Source organism: Palaemon carinicauda, chromosome 6 (genome assembly GCF_036898095.1).
Source record: "Palaemon carinicauda isolate YSFRI2023 chromosome 6, ASM3689809v2, whole genome shotgun sequence".
Lineage (NCBI taxonomy): Eukaryota > Metazoa > Arthropoda > Malacostraca > Decapoda > Palaemonidae > Palaemon > Palaemon carinicauda.
The window spans coordinates 64,371,920-64,394,526 of NC_090730.1; the positions used below are offsets into that span (position 1 = coordinate 64,371,920).

At 43.5% G+C, this 22,607-nt stretch overlaps 1 protein-coding gene across 1 annotated transcript in view; it reads left to right on the forward strand.

The window, feature by feature from the left end:
* Positions 1-22,607, forward strand: part of rod (rough deal) — a 291,539-nt gene that overhangs the window by 215,369 nt on the left and 53,563 nt on the right. The window contains exons 22-25 of the mRNA XM_068375218.1: positions 10,005-11,929; positions 12,493-12,647; positions 12,763-12,945; positions 13,093-13,267. Coding sequence (XP_068231319.1) covers positions 10,005-11,929; positions 12,493-12,647; positions 12,763-12,945; positions 13,093-13,267 — 2,438 coding nt within the window. The remainder of the gene's footprint in view (positions 1-10,004; positions 11,930-12,492; positions 12,648-12,762; positions 12,946-13,092; positions 13,268-22,607) is intronic.

Consider the following 22,607-nt stretch of genomic DNA (forward strand, 5'->3'; position numbering starts at 1 on the left):
GGGAATACTGTAGCAACTTATGATTTGCAGATGACAAAGTTGTGTATGACGAATGAAGGGAGGAATTTCAAAACATGATAGAAGATTTGCATAGAGAAAGCAGAAATGTAGGACTGAAAATGAATGAGTAAAACTTAAGATAATATTGATGAATATACATACTTAGAACAGATAGTGTTTCACCAGGACAACAGACCAAAATTAAAAGAGGGATAAGCATGGGATGTAGAGCTATTGGTAAACAAAATGAGATGAAAAGTAAAATTCCACTTTTTCTAAAAAGAAAAGTATTAAATCAGATGGTCCTCCCAGTTTTAACATATTCATCAGAAACTTGAAGCCTTACTAAAGCCGTAGAATATAAGCTACTTACAACTCGGAGAGCTTTGGAAAAAATAATTATGGGAATAGCACTGTTAAAGACAAAAAGAGCAACATGGATATGAGAGAAAATTAAAGTAGAGGATGTTCTAACAACATTTAAGGAAAAGAAATAGACATAGGCAGGACATATAATGAGAATGACAGGTAATAGATGGACATTAAGAATAACAGAATGGGTCCCCAGATTTCGCAAAAGAAGCAGGGGAATGAAGAGAAGACGATGGATTGACAAACTAAGAAAGTTTATGGGTGTGGACTGGCATCGGAAAAACCCTAAAGAGACGCAAGTGAAAAGACATGTCTGAAAGGCCTTTGTTCTGCAATGGACTAGTACTGGCTGATGATGAGGTTTTTAGAATATATATCGTCGTCGGCGCCCACTCGTGTCCGAGTATTGGGTTCTGTCGTTAGCCATCAGCCTCCTATCAGAAGAAGGGTGGAGGAAACGACAGAATGCCAGTAGCTGGGTATATTGTTTTGGGTGGTCGTGGCTTTGCAACGGCCACGCACACACACTTGGCCCACATCGTTTTAACCGCGGCTCAAGACATATGAGACAGGCGGCTTCTCCGATGTTGGTTGCATCGGGCTGCCGGGTTCTTGTTATGTCAAGGCCCGCCTTGTTGCCTGCCCGACAGGCATTGCCCTCTTCCGCCGGCGCTGGGAAGCTCCGCCGTTGGGGTTTTGTTTGGTTTGATTTTGGAGTTTTCCTTCTCCTAGCCTTTGCCTATCTGAAATAAAGGAGATGGTCCAGCACTTTGCTGCAGTAGAGGGGCTTGAGTGTCTCAATGATGGGCTGGGCAATGGCGGTGGGGTAGTTTATCCACCCTGGCAGGCTCAACCATACCGCTAAGAATATATATACTGTACAGTATATGAATGCAGAATCTCAAGATAATAAACATCCAACCAATCATTAAATCTCATTTATGTTTAGGACAGTAACAAGTTTAAGAACTTTTGTATTTGATTGTTGACTGCCATATGCTTTGCCCTTGTCCACTGTAAGCAGTATTAGAGTTGAGTTGCTGCATCCTTTGTCCCAAGATGTAGTGCATTTTGTTTTTCCCTCTGTACTCTTGGTTGGTTATTCCTGTAGCCTCCACTTTGTTATCCTATACATTTCCCTCTAATGTGGTGTGAATCTTATCCTACTCCAAAATAATCAAATCTTGTTTTGCCACATGCCTTCTGGCCTCCCTCTTTTCCTTACAGAGTTTATCATTCCTGATTTTGTAGGTTTTAATACATACACATGTGCTCTCTCTCTCATTCATCTTTTAGTTCTCCTGTAGGGTTGAAACCTGTATTGTCCTATTAGGTCTCCCGTATGGTGTTAGAGCCACACAGGACACATCAAAAGGTACATTGAAGGCATTACTAAAGTTTTGCAACCTTCTTTGCACCCCCTGCTATCCCCACTTTTTAGCCTTATACTTTACTGGTTTCTATTTTCTTCCTTCCATCATGCTGTCCAACCCTTTTCAACATTTGCTTTATAGTTCAAGTGTAGAGTTTTCTCCCAGTCCCACATCAGTTCTGAATGGCCTCGCAATCTCCAGCACATGGCCTCATTGCCAAAATTCTAAAAAACAAATCAATCATTGTATTACCTCATCCTCTTACCATTATCCCTTTTGCCTCAGTATCTGATATCCATTTTCAAAATCTCTAACTGTATTGTGCGTAGAATTATACAGTAATACATATTTTGTTGGTTAATTTTGATTTTATCTTGATGTTGATTTGTCTCCTTTTTCTTACATGTTCCATTTCATCATATACTGTATTGGTATGTCCACTCCATTTGGTCTTGCCTTCACTTTACGTGAGTCTTATTTCTGTCATTTCCATTTGGTTTGGTCTTGCTCCTTTATTCCTAACCTCGTGTATACAGAATTTGTTCATTCTTAATCATGCCTGCATCACTACCTTCATATGATATTTTACTCTTATTTCAATCTTATTGTTACCTTTTTCACATGTCCCTTCATTATAATTTTAGTTTTTCAATATTAAACTTAGCCGGTGATCATATAGCTGTCAGCTCTGCTGCCCGACAGAAAAACCTAAGGACAAAATACGCCAGCGATCGCTATACAGGTGGGGGTGTACATCAACTGCGCCATCTGTCGAGCAGGTACTCAAGTACTCCATGTCAACACAGAACCAATTTTCTCTCTGTCGTGCCACTGGCAAGACCTACTAAATACGCTGTTACTAACTGGATTTGTTTTCACAACTATTTGGTGAAGTACACTATTCTAGTTTTGAGCTTTCGCTATGCAGGGGTTTTATCTTCATCTCAAAACTTGAACTCGTTTTGGATAGATTTAATTATGGTGACAAAGAGAGTATGGACTCTCTTTCACTTTTAAATGGCCGACCCTTCCCTTAGACGGAAGTGTGTTTAGGTTTTTAGTAATTTTGCTTAACACGTTATAGATCTATATATTTTATATCTCTCCGCCTTTATTAGGCCTCTTCGATTAACTTTCCATTTATTATAAACATATAAAAATAAATTTTTATGTTTTGTTTATATGCGACCTTTCCTGATAGTAGGCGGTCCTAACTTGGAACCGAAGTTAATCATCGTTGAGCCCGTTATATCGTATTTAGCCTTTAAAGAATTTAAAACTTTTTAAATTTAATGTTTTATGAAAGAATTTCTTTGACAGTCTCGTACTGTTTTCAAAGATGAACTAACGTTTAGTTTTTTAGACTACGCAGTTGTTGACGTTCAGGACGTTCAACATGCGCTCTATCGTTACGATAGAGAGAGAGTGTATCACGGTTTCACTTTGCAGTAAGAGTAAATCGATTCTGACGTTTCGTTCATTCTTTCTTAGCTTAAATGGTTTAAATTCTAAATTAAAGGAACTTTTTATTTGGAAAACCTTTCAGTTTTTTTCCTTTAGCCAAATAACATGTTTTGACGATATATAATTGGGCTCTTCTCTCAGGTGCGAAATCAAGAGAGAAAGAGAGAGAGAGATAGAGACGGAGGGAGAGAGAGGAGAAAAAAACGTTCCGTTCAAGCGGGTAACGTTGTTCTCGTGTTACTCTCCTCCCTAGTCGCTGTACGGGGAAGAAGGTAAAACGTTTCTAGGGTTTTATTCTTGTCCCCAGGCTATGTGCGGTGAGAGATTGTAAACGTAGTTTATTTGAACTAGTGTTTAGTCTCTTTCCCAGCCACTGGATTCTTTATCTTTATATGTTTTCTGTTTTTGCTAGTATTAATGAGCTGCATTATACGACTGTTTTCGCAATTACTACCTTTTAATGAAGGGTAGAATTGCGTGTTTCAGGTAGAAATCAGTAAAAGTTTCGATTTCAGTGAAATAAGTGCAAAACAGAAAATCGAAGTGATAAAGTGATATGCGCAAAGTGTTACAGTGTTGCGTCCGAGGGTTCGTCTGTTCGTGCCTGTCGTTCACCTAGTCCGGGACCTCTTGCAAGCTCCCAAGCCCAGGGGAGAAGTAATGTCGAACGACTTATGGGTTCGTCAGGCCTTGATCAACGAACAGACGTTTCCCTCCGTGGTTTCGGGCGTATCTACCCAAGATCGCCCCACCCACACAAAGACGAGAGAGCCCATTTACTTCTCGTCTGCGGAAGAGGTTTCTCGTAAGAAACCATGGACCAAGGTCTCGCAGCTTATTAAGCGCAAGTCGGTCCCTTCCGCGCAAGTCCAACGGCCCAGTTGTAGCCACTGGGTCAGTTCGGATTCGCTGCAGTCTTCCGACGACTGCTCACCTCCTAAGAGAGGCAAAGCGGTACCGCAACAGGCAGTAACACCGTCTGTTGCCGCACCTGCTGCTGTAGACCCTAAGTGGTCTTTGCTACAGTCTATGCAGACACAGTTAGCATCTTTTATGCAGGAGTATCGTGCGGAGAAGGTTGACGCTGCACCCGTTAGCCTACAACCAACCACGGTTGTGCGTACAGTAGACGCTGACGCTACCTGCTCCCGCACTCCGGCTGTGAGAGTTCCACCACCCATGCGCAGTGTACCCTGCCAGCCGCACGTTGACGTTCACAGACGCACGGAACCCTCCGTTGACGTTCGCGAGTTACAACAACAACCTAAGTTGTTTTGTTTTGACGCGGTGCGTCAACCTCCGCATTCTAGAGTTGTTTTGACTGCTCAGTATAGACAGTCAAAGCAGTCTCGAGTGAACACTGTATGTCCTCACGCACCTGTTGTGGTTGACAGTTCAGTTGTTGACAGTTCACAGACTGTCAAGCAGTTACATGACGTTGCCTTCTGGTCTGCTACTAATGCACCAGTGCTGTATGTCCTCACGCACCTGTTGTGGTTGACAGTTCAGTTTTTGACAGTTCACAGACTGTCAAGCAGTTACATAACGTTGCCTTCTGGTCTGCTGCTAATGCACCAGTGAGACCCTCACTGAGATAACCTAGCTTTTCTCGGACAAGGTTCCTGTAGATGAGAAAGTGCTGTTCTCCCTCCTACTGATATTCCTTTGAGGACTCTGTCATTTGGAGAGGAGCCTTAAGCTGCTTAGCCTCCTATGGACTTTAATTAAATCATGATGATTTTTTAAGGATCTTCGTCCGGATCTTGTAACTGCTGCTCCTCGTTCGCCTAACGTCAGAACTTACACTAGGCCTAGCTACTTCGAAGCCGTTGTTGTTAAGCTAGTGCTCTCTCGCTCTCCTAGAGAGCGTTACGTTGGCTAGGCGACTGGTTTTTGCACCAGGAGGAGTTTTAGGGATACAGCCTTTGATTTCCCTTCTTTTAAACTGGCTTATAGAGCGAGAGTCTGATAGGACACGAGAGAAGTTCTTGGCTTGGGAGTTCATGCCTCTGCCCAGATAGACTTCTCAATTCTGGTAGACTCGCCCTGGCGCCTAGCCAGGAGACGCTCCAAGTTGTTTACAGGTCAACTTCTCAACTTTTGTCGAGCCTTTGAAGTTTTGCTGTACTATTATGTCACACATAACAAGGCTTCCAGGGATGGTAAATGGTTCCGCCTCAGTCGCTAACCCCGTCTGTTGCCACACCTGCTCCCGTAGACCCTAAATGGGCTTTGCTGCAAGACATGCAGTCCAAGCTTGTGTCCTTGATAGAGGACTTAAATACGGAGAAGAACCTTCTGGCCAACAACCTTCCAACCGGTTGGTTGTGCGCCCTGTTGACGCTGAGGTATCCTACTCGCGTCTGCCAGTTGAGGTGGTTCCTCCACCGATGCGACCCAGTGTGGGTTGCCAGTCGCACGTTGACGTTAAGCGACGCTCGGAGGTGGTTGTTTGACGTTCAGTGTGTCACTAGGAAGACGTTCAACAACCAGCAGAGGTGACTTGTTGTGACGCAGTGCGTCAACCTCAGCAACCCGGTAGGGTGTTGACTGCACAACCCAGACAGTCTAGACAGTTTCGGGTTGACGCTGTACTTCCTCGCGCACCCATGGTTGTTGACAGTTCACAGACTGTGCAGCAGTGCCATGATATTGCGTCCGGCTCCGTCACGCATCCACCAGTGCGACCGGATTCAGCGAGTCAGACGTTGCCCACTCCGTTGCCGTTTCCTCATCAGTTTCGGATGAGGAACCCTCTGATGAGGACGTTGCTGAACAAGACGATCAACCCCCAGCCCTGCTATCCATCCAGAAGATGCTGAAGAAGGAACGCTGCCCAGTCAGGCTGTGGATGAGTCTGGTAGGGACACTGTCATCCGTGGATCAATTTGTGTCACTAGGAAGACTACACCTCCGTCCTCTTCTATACCATCTAGCTTTTCACTGGAAAAAGGACAAGACGCTAGAAGCGGTCTCGATCCCGGTTTCCGGAAAGATAAAGTCTGGTCTGACTTGGTGAAAGGACTATATCAACCTTAGAGAGGGTCTTCCCCTGACTGTTCAGACTCCCAACCACGTTCTCTTCTCGGACGCATCGGACGTAGGCTGGGGTGCGACATTAGACAGTAGGGAATGCTCGGGATTATGGAACTCGAGTCAAAGGACAATGCATTTCAACTGCAAGAAGCTACTGGCAGTACGTCTGACCTGGAAAAGCTTCAGGTCTCTCCTTCAAGGCAAAGTGGTGGAGGTGAACTCGGACAACACCACGGCTTTGGCGTACATCTCCAAGCAAGGAGGGACCTACTCTCTGACATGGTACGAGATCGCAAGGGACCTCCTCACCTGGTCAAAAGGTCTAGACATTTCACTAGTAACGAGGTTCATCCAAGGCAACTTGAATGTCATGGCAGATTGTCTCAGTCGGAAGGGACAAATAATTCCAACAGAATGGACCCTCCACAAGGATGTATGCAAGAGACTTTGGGCCACCTGGGGCCAGCCAACCATAGATCTCTTCGCAACCTCGATGACCAAGAGGCTCCCAATATTTGGCTCACCAATCCCGGACCCAGCAGCAGTTCATATAGATGCCTTTCTACTAGATTGGTCACATCTAGATCTATATGCATTCCCTCCGTTCAAGATTGTCAACAAGGTACTGCAGAAGTTTGCCTCTCACGAAGGGACAAGGTTGACGCTAGTTGCTTCCCTCTGACCCGCGAGAGAATGGCTCACCGAGGTACTTCGATGGCTAGTAGACGTTCCCAGAACACTTCCCCTAAGGGTGGACCTTCTACGTCAGCCACGCGTAAAGAAGGTACACCAAGGCCTCCACGCTCTTCGTCTGACTGCCTTCAGACTATCGAAAGACTCTCGAGAGCTAGAGGCTTTTCGAAGGAGGCAACCAGAGCGATTGCTAGAGCAAGGAGAACATCCACCCTTAGAGTCTACCAATCGAAGTGGGAAATCTTCCGAAACTGGTGCAAGTCAGTATCCGTATCCTCGACCAGTACCTCTGTAACTCAAATAGCTGACTTTCTCTTATATCTGAGGAAAGAACGATCTCTTTCAGCTCCCACTATCAAGGGTTACAGAAGCATGTTGGCATCAGTCTTCCGTCACAGAGGCTTAGATCTTTCCAACAATAAAGATCTACAGGACCTCCTTAAGTCTTTTGAGACCACGAAGGAGCGTCGTTTGGTTACACCTGGTTGGAATTTAGACGTGGTACTAAGATTCCTTATGTCAGACAGGTTCGAACCGCTACAATCAGCCTCCCTGAAAGATCTCACCTTTAAGACTTTTCCTGATATGCTTAGCCACAGCTAAAAGAGTCAGTGAGATTCATACCTTCAGCAAGAACATCGGATTCTCATCTGAAACGGCTACATGTTCTACAACTTGGTTTTCTAGCCAAACACGAGCTGCCTTCTCGGCCTTGACCAATATCGTTCGATATTCCAAACTTATCGTATGGTTGGAAATGAACTAGAAAGAGTCTTATGTCCTGTAAGAGCTCTTAAGTTCTATTTAAAAACCTTTACGAGGCCCGTCTGAAGCTTTATGGTGTTCAGTTAAGAATCCATCTTTGCCTATGTCAAAGAATGCTTTATCCTATTTTATCAGACTGTTAATACGAGAAGCTCATTCCCATCTGAATGAGGAAGACCAAGCTTTGCTGAAGGTAAGGACACACGAAGTTAGAGCTGTCGCAACTTCCGTGGCCTTTAAACAAATTAGATCTCTGCAAAGTATATTCGACGCAACCTATTGGAAAAGCAAATCAGTGTTCGCGTCTTTTTATCTTAAGAATGTCCAGTCTCTTTACGAGAACTGCTACACTCTGGGACCATTCGTAGCAACGAGTGCAGTAGTGGGTGAGGGCTCAACCACTACAATTCCCTAATTCCATAACCTTTTTTAATCTTTCTCTTGAAATGTTTTATTATTGTTTTTGGGTTGTCCGGAAGGCTAAGAAGCCTTTCGCATCCTACTTGATTTGGCGGGTGGTCAAAGTCATTTCTTGAGAAGCGCCTAGATTAGAGGTTTTGATGAGGTCCTTTAGTATGGGTTGCAACCCTTCATACTTCAGCTCCTAGGAGTCGCTCAGCATCCTATGAGGATCGCGAGGCTCAGTAAGGAAGACGTACTTAAAAAGGCAGAGTAATTGTTCAAGTCGACTTCCTTACCAGGTACTTATTTATTTTATGTTTGTTATTTTGAATAACTGCTAAAATGAAATACAAAATACTTAGCTCATAATAATGTCAACATGTAATGCTGGTCTCTACCCACCCCCCTGGGTGTGAATCAGCTATATGATCACCGGCTAAGTTTAATATTGAAAAATTTTATTTTCATTAGTAAAATAAATTTTTGAATATACTTACCCGGTGATCATATATTAAAGGACCCTCCCTTCCTCCCCAATAGAGACCCAGTGGGCCGAGGAGAAAATTGGTTCTGTGTTGACATGGAGTACTTGAGTACCTGCTCGACAGATGGCGCAGTTGATGTACACCCCCACCTGTATAGCGATCGCTGGCGTATTTTGTCCTTAGGTTTTTCTGTCGGGCAGCAGAGCTGACAGCTATATGATCACCGGGTAAGTATATTCAAAAATTTATTTTACTAATGAAAATAAAATTTTTTCTTGCCCTTTTTATAAAGTTTGAGAGATATTAACCCTTTTATCCCCAAAGCTATTTGGAACTTTCCAACCCTTAACCCCCAAGCGTTTTTTTTTTTCAAGCACGTTTTGCAATATTTTTTTTTTAGATTGCGCTGACAGCCTTAATTTTTGTCATAGAGAGGTCAGGTTGGTCTCATTATTTTGGAAAATGCCTGAAGTTTCTCATTAGGTTATAAAAAATATACCAAAAAAAAAAAAATGCAAATAGCAGTTTTTTTCCAAGGACATACCGGTACGTCCATGTGGGTTAAGGGATGAGTTTTGTGAAACGTACCAGTACGTCCATTGGGGGTAGAACGATTAAGGATAATTTCAGTTCAAGAAATCATTGGTTCTACTTTCACTATACCATAAGGGCTGATTATCTGGTCCCGTACATCAGGGGAACCCTACTCACTACAGGACCAGTTTTGCTACTGGATATTTTTTTTGAGTTGTGTATGTTCTTGATGATGAACAAAAAACTGGATATTTTTTTTAGTTGTGTATGTTCTTGATGATGAACAAAATTTTTGCGATGTGTATAGGGCTACAACACACTGAGATCATTAAAATGTAACATACTGGTTACTTTCTTGTAGTAATAACATCTCGATAAGCAGTATTTGTGAATGTTGTCAGTTACTAATCACAGAATTTGTATCTTTTTTTTCATAATTTTTATCTAAAGTATTCCCATTAGGTTATAGTATTTTTAAGTATAAGCTAGTGGCTGCTGTGCCATCTTTGAAATGGTACTTCCTGCCTCAATATTGTAATTTCTCTATAAACTCGACAGTTATTTCCCAGCTACAGTACCTGGTTCCTATATTTTTTCTGTGTGTTTTGATCTCTGCACATGGTTTTCCAGTCTTCTTCAGATCTGGTTTACTTCAATTTTCACTCCTATCAAAATAAAAAATCTTTTCCAGGGTTTTTTTTCATATTTAAATATCAAATTTATAACTTTATTGCCAAAATGGCCTCTTGATTTTAAATAATGGTAGATGTTTTCCCACAATATCTTTATTGTAGATTTGATTCAAACATAAAGGAATAATATATTTATTTTCTACAAAGACAATTTGATATTGGTTATCATGATTTGTTATTAATTTCAGATCAGCTGATTTCACTTTTAGAAGTAGGCATGTGGTGTCAGCTAGGAAGTACTCTCTATTCCCAGTGCCACGTTGAGGGAATCTATACTCAGCACGACTTTGAAAGCAGCAGCCCTTATACAAGATGGAAATTCAGTGCTGTGTACAATGATAATAGCATGCCAATAGAGGATGGTGTTGTCAACTCTATGCTAGCAGATGCTTTAGCTTTATGGATGACTTCTCAAGATAAACAGGAGAGCAAGACAGTTTATCCCTATGTAAGTGGTGCAGAAGAAATGTGCTCTTCAATGGATAATGAAGCATTGACTGGGAATATTTACAATCTAATTGGCCATCTCAGTGAACGAGGACAAGACTTGTTAACGATGACCATATCCTTACGTAAAGCATTGAGATCCTTGCTTTTCAGTCCAAAGTCATCTGCTTCTATAACCAGTGCCCATGGGTATCAGCAAGTTCTAAATCTACTTTTGAAAATTATCGGCAGCAAGAAACCCGATGTCATCCTAGCAGTCAGTTTGCTTACTCTCCTTACTAAAAAAGATGCCTCCAAAGGCCTCAATGAATTGATAAGAAGATTTGGTGCAGATTACACAAAACTGATATCTGTAGCTGTTATAGGAAAAGACTACTGCACTCTCAATGGCATCAGGGAGGTTTGGGAGAAATTCAGTGTTTTGCACAAGAGATCCCTCTGGGGCAAACGATTATCCGATATGAATATATCTTTCAAGGAAGCATTTAGAGATACCAAAGCTGTTTCTAAAGTTCTTGATGATGTGGTTGCGCATCCTGACTGTTCATTTTCTCTAATTTATGAATATTGTGAAGATTTTGGCTTAGATTTGGTTGATGCTTTTATCTTACATTTGAGGGTAGTTCTTCAATTGTGGTCTCCAGAGGTTCCAGAAGAAGGTAAAAGACCAGGTACAGTCCCCAAGATAGAACCACCTCTAGCTGTTTTTACCAAAGCTGAAGCAATTATTGCTGAAATCAGCAACAAATCCCACTTACTAGAAATGCTTTCAGAAGAGCTCAACAACATCAGCTCTTATAATTATGAAATTTTGGAGTTAGTCCTTCAGCAGCTTAAACTTCTCCAGGCTGATCATCAGGAAATGCAACTCCTTACACGAGGTCTAGATATTGTGAATTTTCTCAAAGTTTATCCAAGGCAATGTCCACCTGGTGATGTTGAAATTGATGATTGGATAAGCACACATCCTCAGAGTCTAGGCCCTCCAGAAATTTCAAAGTACCGCTTACCTTTCCACGAATTGTTCAAGCGCAGTAAATCCATGAAGAAGATTATTGAAGCCGAGTTGAATATATCTACCATAGATATTTGGCTTAAAGCTGCACCCACTTTAAAGCTGAATGCTGATCAACTCTGCATGATAGCAACTCAGAATACTGTTTCTAGTACTTTAGAGCAAGAGAGTGTAAGTAGGAAGCAAAGTAATCGTGATGAACACGTCACATGGCACGTGTGTAGTACTAATAGTGCCTTATTAAGTAAGATTAGAAGTGTAGTTAGTAAAATTCAGTTTTATGAACTAGCAACTGCCTGTGGCAATTGGGTTGTGAACCGTCTTCCTCCTGGTCTTGATAAAGTTTTGGCAGCAGAGAAATGTAAGATTATGGCAGAGGAATGGAAAGAGGAACAGAATTCAAACTCCATGGCAGCTGATGCTTTTGCATCTGTCAGTAGTCGATATCAACAGCTGGCGCTGGAACATGCATTGCACAAATACAATTTAGCTGAACCCAAGTACCTTGCACTTACACGCACACCAATGGAATTGATATTCGCTCTGTACCAGCACTCATCTTTGGGATCTCTGGCTACCTTGAGTACACATTCCATGCCTGACATCAATGGCTGTGTCTCAGATATCTGCACAACTGCTGGCTTAAGACAGGTAAATTAGCAACTTATTTATGTTATTTTACACGAAGGTAATTTAGTCATTTATTAATTTGGGGTTAAGTTTTGATTAACTGAAATATAAGTAGACCCGTTTGTCAAAGTTATTAGATTTAAGGATTCATGTCAATATGGTCTTTGTACATACATTTGAATGTTATTTCCTGTTAGGCCTGAATGATATTGTTTACTGTTTGTTGCAAGGGGCCTGTATATTTGTTGTTTTTCGAAGAGAGGTCGTGCCGTGAGGTATGCTGTCACATAACTTACTTATTGCAGCATCCCCATAACCCCTACGGCTACCTATTTTTTAGCTTTCTGCTGAACTTCTGTTCTTACTCCCTTTCTCACATTTTACTGTCGAAGCTCTTTAAAATTGTATATCGAAGTGTAACTTTGGCTTTTCCGCAAGTTGCATCTTGAATATCCCTGGGCCCAGTGCTGGTCCATTTATAATACTATTTACTATTCGTTTTTAATGAACTACCTATCAAAATAAAGGTTAGGGTTTGTGTGTTTATCTTGCCTTAATATTGAAGCATCTATTTTGTGATTTAGGTTGCCATCCAGTTAGATTTGCTGGAGAAGTGGCTTCCACCCTCAGAAGCAAGTGAAGTAGGAAGTGGCGAAGAAACTGTAGCAAACTTCAAAATTGCTTTTGACCCTGTGGCTTCATCAGAAGATACCTCTCCGGATGATGTATCATTATCTAGGTACAGTATTATGTTTAGAAAATCATATAGATTTTAATTTCAATGTAAGAAATTTTACACTTCTAATAATGCTAAATTAAAAGCTTCCTACAATAAAACTTCAATTTGTTCTCAGAGTGATCTATTTGCTGCGATACTGTCCACAAGAGGAGGCTGTGAGTTACCTGCTAAATAGAGCTCTAACAGGAGACACAAGTGTTTCCGCTTCTCATCGTTTAAGAGCTCTCCGGTGCCTTTTAGCCATTGCTGATGAAAAGACAATTCAAAAATGCTCTGGTAAAAGTATTTCATTTATAAGGTTAGTATAATGTTTTACTGTAATTCTTCGTACTTAGCTAGAGTGATTGGTTTCATTATTCTCAAAATAGGTTTTACAGTACTGAACTTTTTTTGGTTGATAAAGTGAGGAAATAACTTTTACAAGTATATATATGCTTTTTTTCAGAACATTCCTACAAACTGTAACATATGTAAGTCGGCTGGAATCTCTTGGACATGCCACCAGTGTAGAACAGTTCAATGCTATGGATAAAGTTGCATTGGTGGAGGGCCTTTGGAGATCACAACGACACAATCCTCTTGCTCTTACCCTGGTTACTGACCTTTGTCATGATTATAAGGTATGTAGATTTCAAATGTGATTTATATCTTTTGTCAGTGCTAGGTTAAATCTTACTTAATACTCAAAAATGTTTCAAGCAAGGAAAGGTGAAAACAAAGAGCTTCCTTGGGTCATTTAGCCATTTTTCATTCATTTCCCTCACCAATAGTACAGTATGCATATCCAGCATTCCTTGATAACCAGCATCAGTATTTTTCTTTTGGCAGTGTTTGGCATCATTGGTTTCCTCTTTGACTTTTCGACATTTAAATTAAGCAAAAAAAGGTTTTTCAATATTAATCTTACCCGATGATCATGTAGCTGTCAACTCCGTTGCCCGACAGAAATCTAAGGTCGGGATACGCCAGCGATCGCTATACAGGTGGGGGTGTACACAACAGCGCCATCTGTGAGCAGGTACTCAAGTACTTCTTGTCAACAAGAACTCAATTTTTCCTCTGTCGTGCCACCGGCAAGACCTATTTGGATACGCTGTTGATTCTGGAGTTGTTTCTCACGATTTTGGTGATGTATTCGCTCTAGATTTTAGCCTTCGCTATTCAGGAAGCTTTATCATTAGCTTAGCAAGCTTTTGGAATTAATTTGGTTTAATTGTTAACGAACTTTGCTAGTTTTTGGAATCCCCCCTTGACCATTTCTACTATTCAAGATGTCTGACCATTCTCAAGTCCCTAAGTACAGGCAGTGTAGTGTTAGGGCTTGCACTAGGCGTCTTCCGAAGGCCTCCATAGATCCTCACACCGTTTGTTCCAATTGTAGGGGTAAATCCTGTCAATTGGAAGATCGGTGTGAGGAATGCGCTGGGCTTTCGGAATTCGATTTTAACGAATTCCTCAAAAATGCACGTAAGCTAGAGAAGGATAGGATCAGGAGGAGTTCTTCTCGCTCTGTGGATTTCTCCTCTCCCCATGCCCCTCAACCTTTTCCTTCCCCTGTAGTGGTGACTCCCGACCCTGCTACTAGTGCTCACCATCCATGGCGGATATGATGCGTGCCATTCAGGCTCTTGGTGACAGAGTGGAGTCATTGGCTAATGACCGTAATCAGCTTTTGGCAGATGTCAAAGAGCTGAAAGCGAAAAGTGCAGTGGGAAGTGTTAGTGCAAGTGAGGTGAAAAGTGTCAGTGTCAGTGTTGCGCATGAGGGTACATCTGTTCGTGCCAGTCGTCCTCCCAGTCCGGGACCTCTTGCAAGCTCCCAAGCCCAGGGGAGAAGCAATGTCGAAGGACCAAAGGGTTCGGCAGGCCTTGATCAGCGTACGGATGTACCCTCAGTGGTTGCGGACATTTCTCTTAGAGATCGTCCCATCCACATACAGACGAATGAGCCCTATCATCCCTCGTCTGTGGAAGAAGTTTCAAGGAGGAAACGATGGACCAAGGTCTCACGACCTCTTAAGCGTAAGGTCCCTGCCGAGCGAGTCCAACAGCCCAGGTGTAGCCACTGGGTCAGTTCGGACTCGCCGCAGTCTTCCGAAGACTGCACACCTCCCAAGAGAGGTAGAGTGGTTCCACAACAGGCTACTGCTCCGTCTGTTGCTGCTCCAACCACGGTAGACCCTAAGTGGTCCATGCTGCAGACTATGCAGTCTCAGCTTGCTGCGTTCATGCAAGAGTATCATGCTGAGAAGGTTGACACTGCCCCTGTTAGCCTACAACCTGCCGCGGTTGTGCGCTCAGCAGATACTGCGGCTGCCTGCTCCCACACTCCACCTGTGAGAGCTCCACCACCGATGCGCAGGCCTCCCTGCCAGACGCATGTTCTTGCTGCACCATCCGTTGACATGCGTGAGCTACCGCATCAGCAGTGGGAAGGTGCTGTAGAGCTGCCGGGTTCTGACTCTTTGCGGCATGCTCCGCAACCCATGCGGCATGCTCCGCATCCCATACGGCATGCTCCGCAACCCATGCGGCATGCTCCGCATCCCATACGGCATGCTCCGCAACCCACGGCAGTCCCTCCCACGCACCAGCACTCTGCTTTTGTTGTTGCCAGCTCGCAGACTGACCAGCAGCGGCATGATGTTGGATCCACAGCAGCTACGCATGCACCCGTGCTGCCGGATTCAGCCGTTCAGCTTTCTGCTCCGCCTTTGCCACTTCCTACTCAGCTTTCGGATGATGGAATTTCGGATGACGAACATGCACATTTGGATGAACCGCACTCAGACTTATAAGAGCCCAAGTCTACGCCTCCCTCCTTAGACTTTCGTAAAGTCCTTGCCTTGTTCAGGGACTTGTATCCAGAACAGTTTGTGTCTGCAACCCCTCGCTCTCCTCCCTCCGAGTTTGCTCTGGGCATGCAGTCTGCTGCTCCTGCCTTCACCAAGCTTGTCCTCGCACGCTCATCCAAGAGAGCTTTGAGGGTGTTGGGAGAGTGGTTGCAGTCCAAGAAGCAACTGGGAAAGACTGCTTTCATCTTTCCGCCTACCAAGCTTGCTTCCAAGTCTAGCGTCTGGTATGCCACGGGAGAGCAACCCGGCTTGGGGGTTCCTGCCTCTGCCCAGGGCGACTTTTCAAGTCTGGTTGACTCTCCCCGCAGGCTGGCTATGAGACGATCGAAGATTTGCTGGTCCTTTTCTGACATGGATCATCTGTTGAAGGGAGTCTTTCGTGCTTTTGAGATCTTCAACTTCCTCGGTGTTTGGGAGCGTTAAGCAGAAAGACTTCCCCTTCGGATAAGGACGCTGCCATGCTGATCATGTCTTGCATGGACAAAGCCATTCGGGATGGGTCTGGTGAACTTGCGGCTTCGTACACGTCGGGAGTGCTTAAGAAGAGAGAACATCTTTGCTTCTTCTTGTCGTCTGGTATCACTCCTTGCCAGAAGTCGGAGTTGTTGTTTGCTCCTCTCTCCAAGTGTCTGTTTCCGGAGGAGCTGATCAAGGGGATGGCTGCCTCACTGATCCAGAAGGATACCCATGATCTGATGGCTTCTTCCGCACGTAAGACTAAAGCTTTACCTTCCGTGCCTAGACCTTTCCGTCCTGCAGCAGTAGACACACCAGCTCTAGGTTCATCCCGCCCTTTCGTGGCAGAACCTCCAGCAGAGGAGGTACCCGTGCCGACAGTCACCGTGGCAAATCCAAGAAGGGTTTCAAGTCCGCAAAAGGGAGGATCTGACTGCCTTCCTCTCCAGACAGCAGTGGGAGCCAGGCTCAAGTTCTTCTGGCGAGCTTGGGAGAGCAGAGGTGCAGACGCTCAGTCTGTGAAGTGGCTAAAGGAGGGGTACAGAATTCCGTTCTGCCGCAATCCCCCTCTAGCTACATCTCCCATCAACCTCTCTCCCAACTACAAGGAGAAGGACAAGAGGCTAGCGTTGCAACAAGAGGTGTCGCTCTTGCTACAAAAGGGAGCGGTAGTCATAGTCCGGGACCATCAATCCCCGGGCTTCTACAACCGTCTCTTCCTGGTAGCGAAGAAGACAGGAGGTTGGAGACCGGTGCTGGACGTCAGTGCTCTCAATGCTTTTGTCACCAAGCAGACGTTCACGATGGAGACGACGAAGTCGGTCCTAGCAGCGGTCAGGAAGGAGGACTGGATGGTCTCGTTAGACCTGAAAGACGCGTACTTTCACGTCCCCATCCATCCAGACTCCCAACCTTTCCTAAGGTTCGTCTTTGGAAAGGTCGTGTACCAATTCCAAGCCCTGTGCTTTGGCCTAAGCACGGCACCTCTTGTGTTTACCAGACTGATGAGGAATATTGCCAAATTCCTTCACTTGGCAGACATCAGAGCCTCCCTCTATTTGGACGACTGGCTTTTAAGAGCTCCGTCAAGTCGTCGCTGTCTGGAGAATCTCAGATGGACTTTGGATCTGACCAAGGAATTGGGCCTCCTGGTCAATATAGAGAAGTCCCAACTCGTCCCTTCCCAGACCATTGTCTATCTAGGTATGGAGATTCAGAGTCGAGCTTTTCGGGCTTTTCCGTCGGCCCCAAGGATCAGTCAAGCCCTAGAATGCATCCAGAGCATGCTGAGAAGGAACCGATGTTCAGTCAGGCAGTGGATGAGTCTAACAGGGACACTTTCATCGCTGGCCCAGTTCATCGAGTTAGGGAGACTCCACCTCCGCCCCCTTCAGTATCATCTAGCTGCTCACTGGAGAAAGGACATGACGCTAGAGGCGGTCTCAGTGCCTGTTTCCGAAGAGATGAGGTCTACACTAACGTGGTGGAAGAACAGCATTCTTCTCAAGGAAGGTCTACCATTGGCTGTTCAGACCCCCGACCACCGTCTCTTCTCGGACGCATCGGACACGGGCTGGGGTGCGACACTGGACGGACAGGAATGCTCGGGCACGTGGAATCAGGAGCAAAGGACACTTCACATCAATTGCAAGGAGCTTTTGGCAGTTCATCTGGCCTTGATAAACTTCAAGTCCCTCCAGCTAAGCAAGGTGGTGGAGGTGAACTCCGACAACACCACAGCCTTGGCTTACATCTCCAAGCAAGGAGGGACTCATTCGAGGAATTTGTTCGAGATCGCAAGGGACCTCCTCATTTGGTCAAGAGATCGAAAGCTTTCGCTGGTAACGAGGTTCATTCAGGGCGACATGAATGTCATGGCAGATCGCCTCAGCCGGAAGGGTCAGGTCATCCCCACAGAGTGGACCCTTCACAAGAATGTTTGCAGCAGACTATGGGCCCTGTGGGGTCAGCCCACCATAGATCTATTCGCTACCTCGATGACCAAGAGGCTCCCGATGTATTGTTCTCCGATTCCAGACCCAGCAGCAGTTCACGTGGATGCCTTTCTGCTGGATTGGTCCCATCTAGACCTGTATGCGTTCCCTCCGTTCAAGATTGTCAACAGGGTACTTCAGAAGTTCGCTTCCCACGAAGGGACACGGTTGACGTTGGTTGCTCCCCTCTGGCCTGCGAGAGAATGGTTCACCGAGGTACTGCAATGGCTAGTGGACGTTCCCAGGACTCTTCCTCTAAGAGTGGACCTTCTGCGTCAGCCGCACGTAAAGAAGGTACACCCAAGCCTCCACGCTCTTCGTCTGACTGACTTCAGACTATCGAAAGACTCTCAAGAGCTAGAGGTTTTTCGAAGGAGGCAGCCAGAGCGATTGCCAGAGCAAGGAGGACATCCACTCTCAGAGTCTATCAGTCAAAATGGGAAGTCTTCCGAAGCTGGTGCAAGGCGAATGCAGTTTCCTCAACCAGTACCTCTGTAACACAGATTGCTGACTTTCTGTTACATCTCAGGAATGTAAGATCCCTCTCAGCTCCTACAATCAAGGGTTACAGGAGTATGTTGGCAGCGGTCTTCCGCCACAGAGGCTTGGATCTTTCCACCAACAAAGATCTACAGGACCTTCTTAGGTCTTTTGAGACCTCAAAGGAACGTCGGTTGTCCACTCCAGGCTGGAACCTAGACGTGGTTTTAAGGTTCCTGATGTCATCAAGATTCGAACCGCTTCAATCAGCCTCTTTTAAGGATCTCACATTAAAGACTCTTTTCCTCGTTTGCTTAGCTACAGCTAAAAGAGTCAGTGAGATCCACGCCTTCAGCAGGAACATAGGTTTTACATCTGAAACGGCTACATGTTCCTTGCAGCTCGGTTTTTTGGCTAAAAACGAGCTTCCTTCCCGTCCTTGGCCCAAGTCGTTCGAGATCCCAAGCCTGTCCAACTTGGTGGGGAACGAACTAGAGAGAGTACTTTGCCCAGTAAGAGCTCTTAAGTACTATTTAAGACGGACAAAGCCATTACGAGGACATTCAGAAGCTTTATGGTGTTCTATCAAGAAGCCTGCTCTACCGATGTCTAAGAACGCAGTTTCTTACTACATCAGGCTTCTGATTAGAGAGGCACATTCTCATCTGAAGGAAGAAGACCTTGCTTTGCTGAAGGTAAGGACGCATGAAGTAAGAGCTGTCGCTACTTCAGTGGCCTTCAAACAGAGCCGTTCTCTGCAGAGTGTTATGGATGCAACCTATTGGAGAAGCAAGTCAGTGTTCGCATCATTCTATCTCAAAGATGTCCAGTCTCTTTACGAGAACTGCTACACCCTGGGACCATTCGTAGCAGCGAGTGCAGTAGTAGGTGAGGGCTCAGCCACTACATTCCCATAATCCCATAACCTTTTTTAATCTTTCTCTTGAAATTCTTTTTATTGTTGTTTTTGGGTTGTACGGAAGGCTAAGAAGTCTTCCGCATCCTGGTTGATTTGGCGGGTGGTCAAATTCTTTCTTGAGAAGTGCCTAGATTAGAGGTTGTGATGAGGTCCTTTAGTATGGGTTGCAGCCCTTCATACTTCGGCACCTAGGAGTCGTTCAGCATCCTAAGAGGACCGCTAGGCTCAGTAAGGAAGACGTACTTAAAAAAGGCAGAGTAATAGTTCAAGTCGACTTCCTTACCAGGTACTTATTTATTTTATGTTTGTTATTTTGAATAACTGATAAAATGAAATACGGGATACTTAGCTTCTAATGTTAACATGTATGCTGGTCTCCACCCACCACCCTGGGTGTGAATCAGCTACATGATCATCGGGTAAGATTAATATTGAAAAATGTTATTTTCATTAGTAAAATAAATTTTTGAATATACTTACCCGATGATCATGAATTTAAGGACCCGCCCTTCCTCCCCATAGAGAACCAGTGGACCGAGGAGAAAATTGAGTTCTTGTTGACAAGAAGTACTTGAGTACCTGCTCACAGATGGCGCTGTTGTGTACACCCCCACCTGTATAGCGATCGCTGGCGTATCCCGACCTTAGATTTCTGTCGGGCAACGGAGTTGACAGCTACATGATCATCGGGTAAGTATATTCAAAAATTTATTTTACTAATGAAAATAAAATTTTTCTTTTTTATATGATCTTACAGACTTTATATGATACTTTTATTCATATCCAAACAGGAATTCGCTAAAAGAAATAGCGAAGTGCTGGTCATTTTGGTGCATTTCTCTCTGATTAATAGGTGCTGGTGCCTAATATCGTACATATCCACCAACTAAAATGTGAACACTACTTATTTTGTTTCAAATACAATATGTACTTATGAAGGGTTATTGAGTAAGGTAGTAGGTTGGCCAGGGCACCAGTCGCCCGTTGAGATACTACCGCTAGATAGTTTTGGGATCCTTTGACTGGCCAGACAGTACTACATTGGATCCTTCCCTTTGGTTACGGTTCTTTCCCTTTGCCTACACATACACCGAATAGTCTGGCCTATCCTTTACAGATTCTCCTCTGTCCTCATACACCTGACAACACTGAGATTATCAAACAATTCTTTTTCACCAAAGGGGTTAACTACTGCATTGTAATTGTTCAGTGGCTACTTTCCTCTAGGTAAGGGTAGAAGAGACTCTTTAGCTATGGTAAGCAGCTCTTCTAGGAGAAAGACACTCCAAAATCAAACCATTGTTCTCTAGTCTTGGATAGTGCCATAGCCTCTGTACCACGGTCTTCCACTGTCTTGGGTTAGAGTTCTCTAGCTTGAGGGTACACTCGGGCACACTATTCTATCTAATTTCTCTTAATTTTGTTTTCTTAAAGGATTTATAATATATATAGGATATGTAGTATTTATTTTAATGTTACTGTCCTTAAGATATTTTATTTTTCCTTCTTTCCTTTCCTCACTGGGCTATTTTCCCTGTTGGGGCCCCTGGGCATATAGTATCCTGCTTTTCCAACCAGGGATGTAGCTTAGCAATTAATAATAATAATAATAATAAACTTTGCTCGCGATCGCTTTGAGAGCTTTTCAGATTTTTTTATGATTTAATCCTTTCCTGGCTTCTGAACCAATTGAAAGTTCCAAGTTTTTATGTAAAAGTTCTGAATGTTGTTTTATAAATCTTTTTCCACACACTCTTCAGTTGCATCATGGCTGATGTTACATGAGGACACCAACGAGAGAGTAGTATTTCAGTAATTTATTGTAATTGTATCTCTTTCGGTAATTGATTATGTTCATGAAACTTTGCTCCCTAGATAGCTGTTGTTGCTCTTCTGAAAGTAAGAAATATTACCAAAATAATCACCCACATAGTTAGTGTGTGTAGCGCAACCATTTACGCTTGCCAGATCTATACAAGCCAATCAAGTATGTTTAATTACTGTGTTAGCAAAGTCAGTCATGGCGGAGCCAAGACCACTCAAGGGAAGTTATATAAATTAGAGGTAATTACTGCATATGGCACTTTAATCACTATCCAAATATGTGAACCATGTATTTTTTTATTTAGTTATTTTGTGTTTTATGCATTTCTGACTATTATTATTGTTGTGAACAGGTTTCTTTTGGTATTTTCCCTCTCGGAAACTCCTGTTTCTCACTGGAATTCCCCATAATAGTTTTAAATGGGTCAGTATGAACTCATGAATGGATTGCATGCACCAATAATCATGGTCAGAAATGGATAAAACTCAAAGTAACCAGTTGGAAAATATACAGTATGGTTTGTGTATTTGGCTATAAATTAACCCCTTTGCTACGATGACGTCGCTTGACGTCAAAACTTGCCTGGTATTTCACATGATGACATCCCAGATACTCCATTTACAAATTTAAATCATATGGAAGTTAAAGTCTCTTGTATGTCATATAAAAGAGTATAGTGTTTGGTTGTATATCACCTTTAATTTAAGAAATTTCACTAAGAAAATTTCCTCCCCACTGATATTAGCCCCTCCTTTCTTCAGCCAACTAACGAAGTCTTTGGTATTTTAGTCTTTATTCCTGATTGTGTAGGAGGTATTTTAGTCTTTTTTTTATGTTACCATGTAGAATCACATCTCACTCTCTAGCTAATGGAATCATTCCCTACCTGAGGCATTACTCAAACCCCCCCATGACACCCCCATTTCAGAGACATAGGGATCCTCACATCTCAACCCACCAACAACTGAAACACTATTCTAGCCTTTAATCATGATTATGTAAGGGCTCTTTTAGTATATTTCTGTATTGGTATACATGTTCAAATCACACACACAGCATTTTCTGACGTGAGACGTAGCTCTGTCACTTCTTTCCTCCCACACTCCCGTTTCTCCCCCTCTGACTCCCACCAACAATGCCACCCAAAACACTAGTTATGCAAGTTGTTGAAAGCTCTGTTTGGTCTAAATCCATCACACTCCTATCTAAAGTCACATCAAATCATCTCATTATTATAAATAATTACCTGTAAATGTCTTAATCCATTTAAATTTTCCCTTTATTTTTTCTATGGTATTTCCGAATTCGTACCGGTACATCATTTACATGCATTTCACTGACATCTTAGGATATTAACTCGATATTGTATCACTGATCACATTTGTAACCCTGATAGCTATAAACAAATGACACACAACATGATTTATTTTTT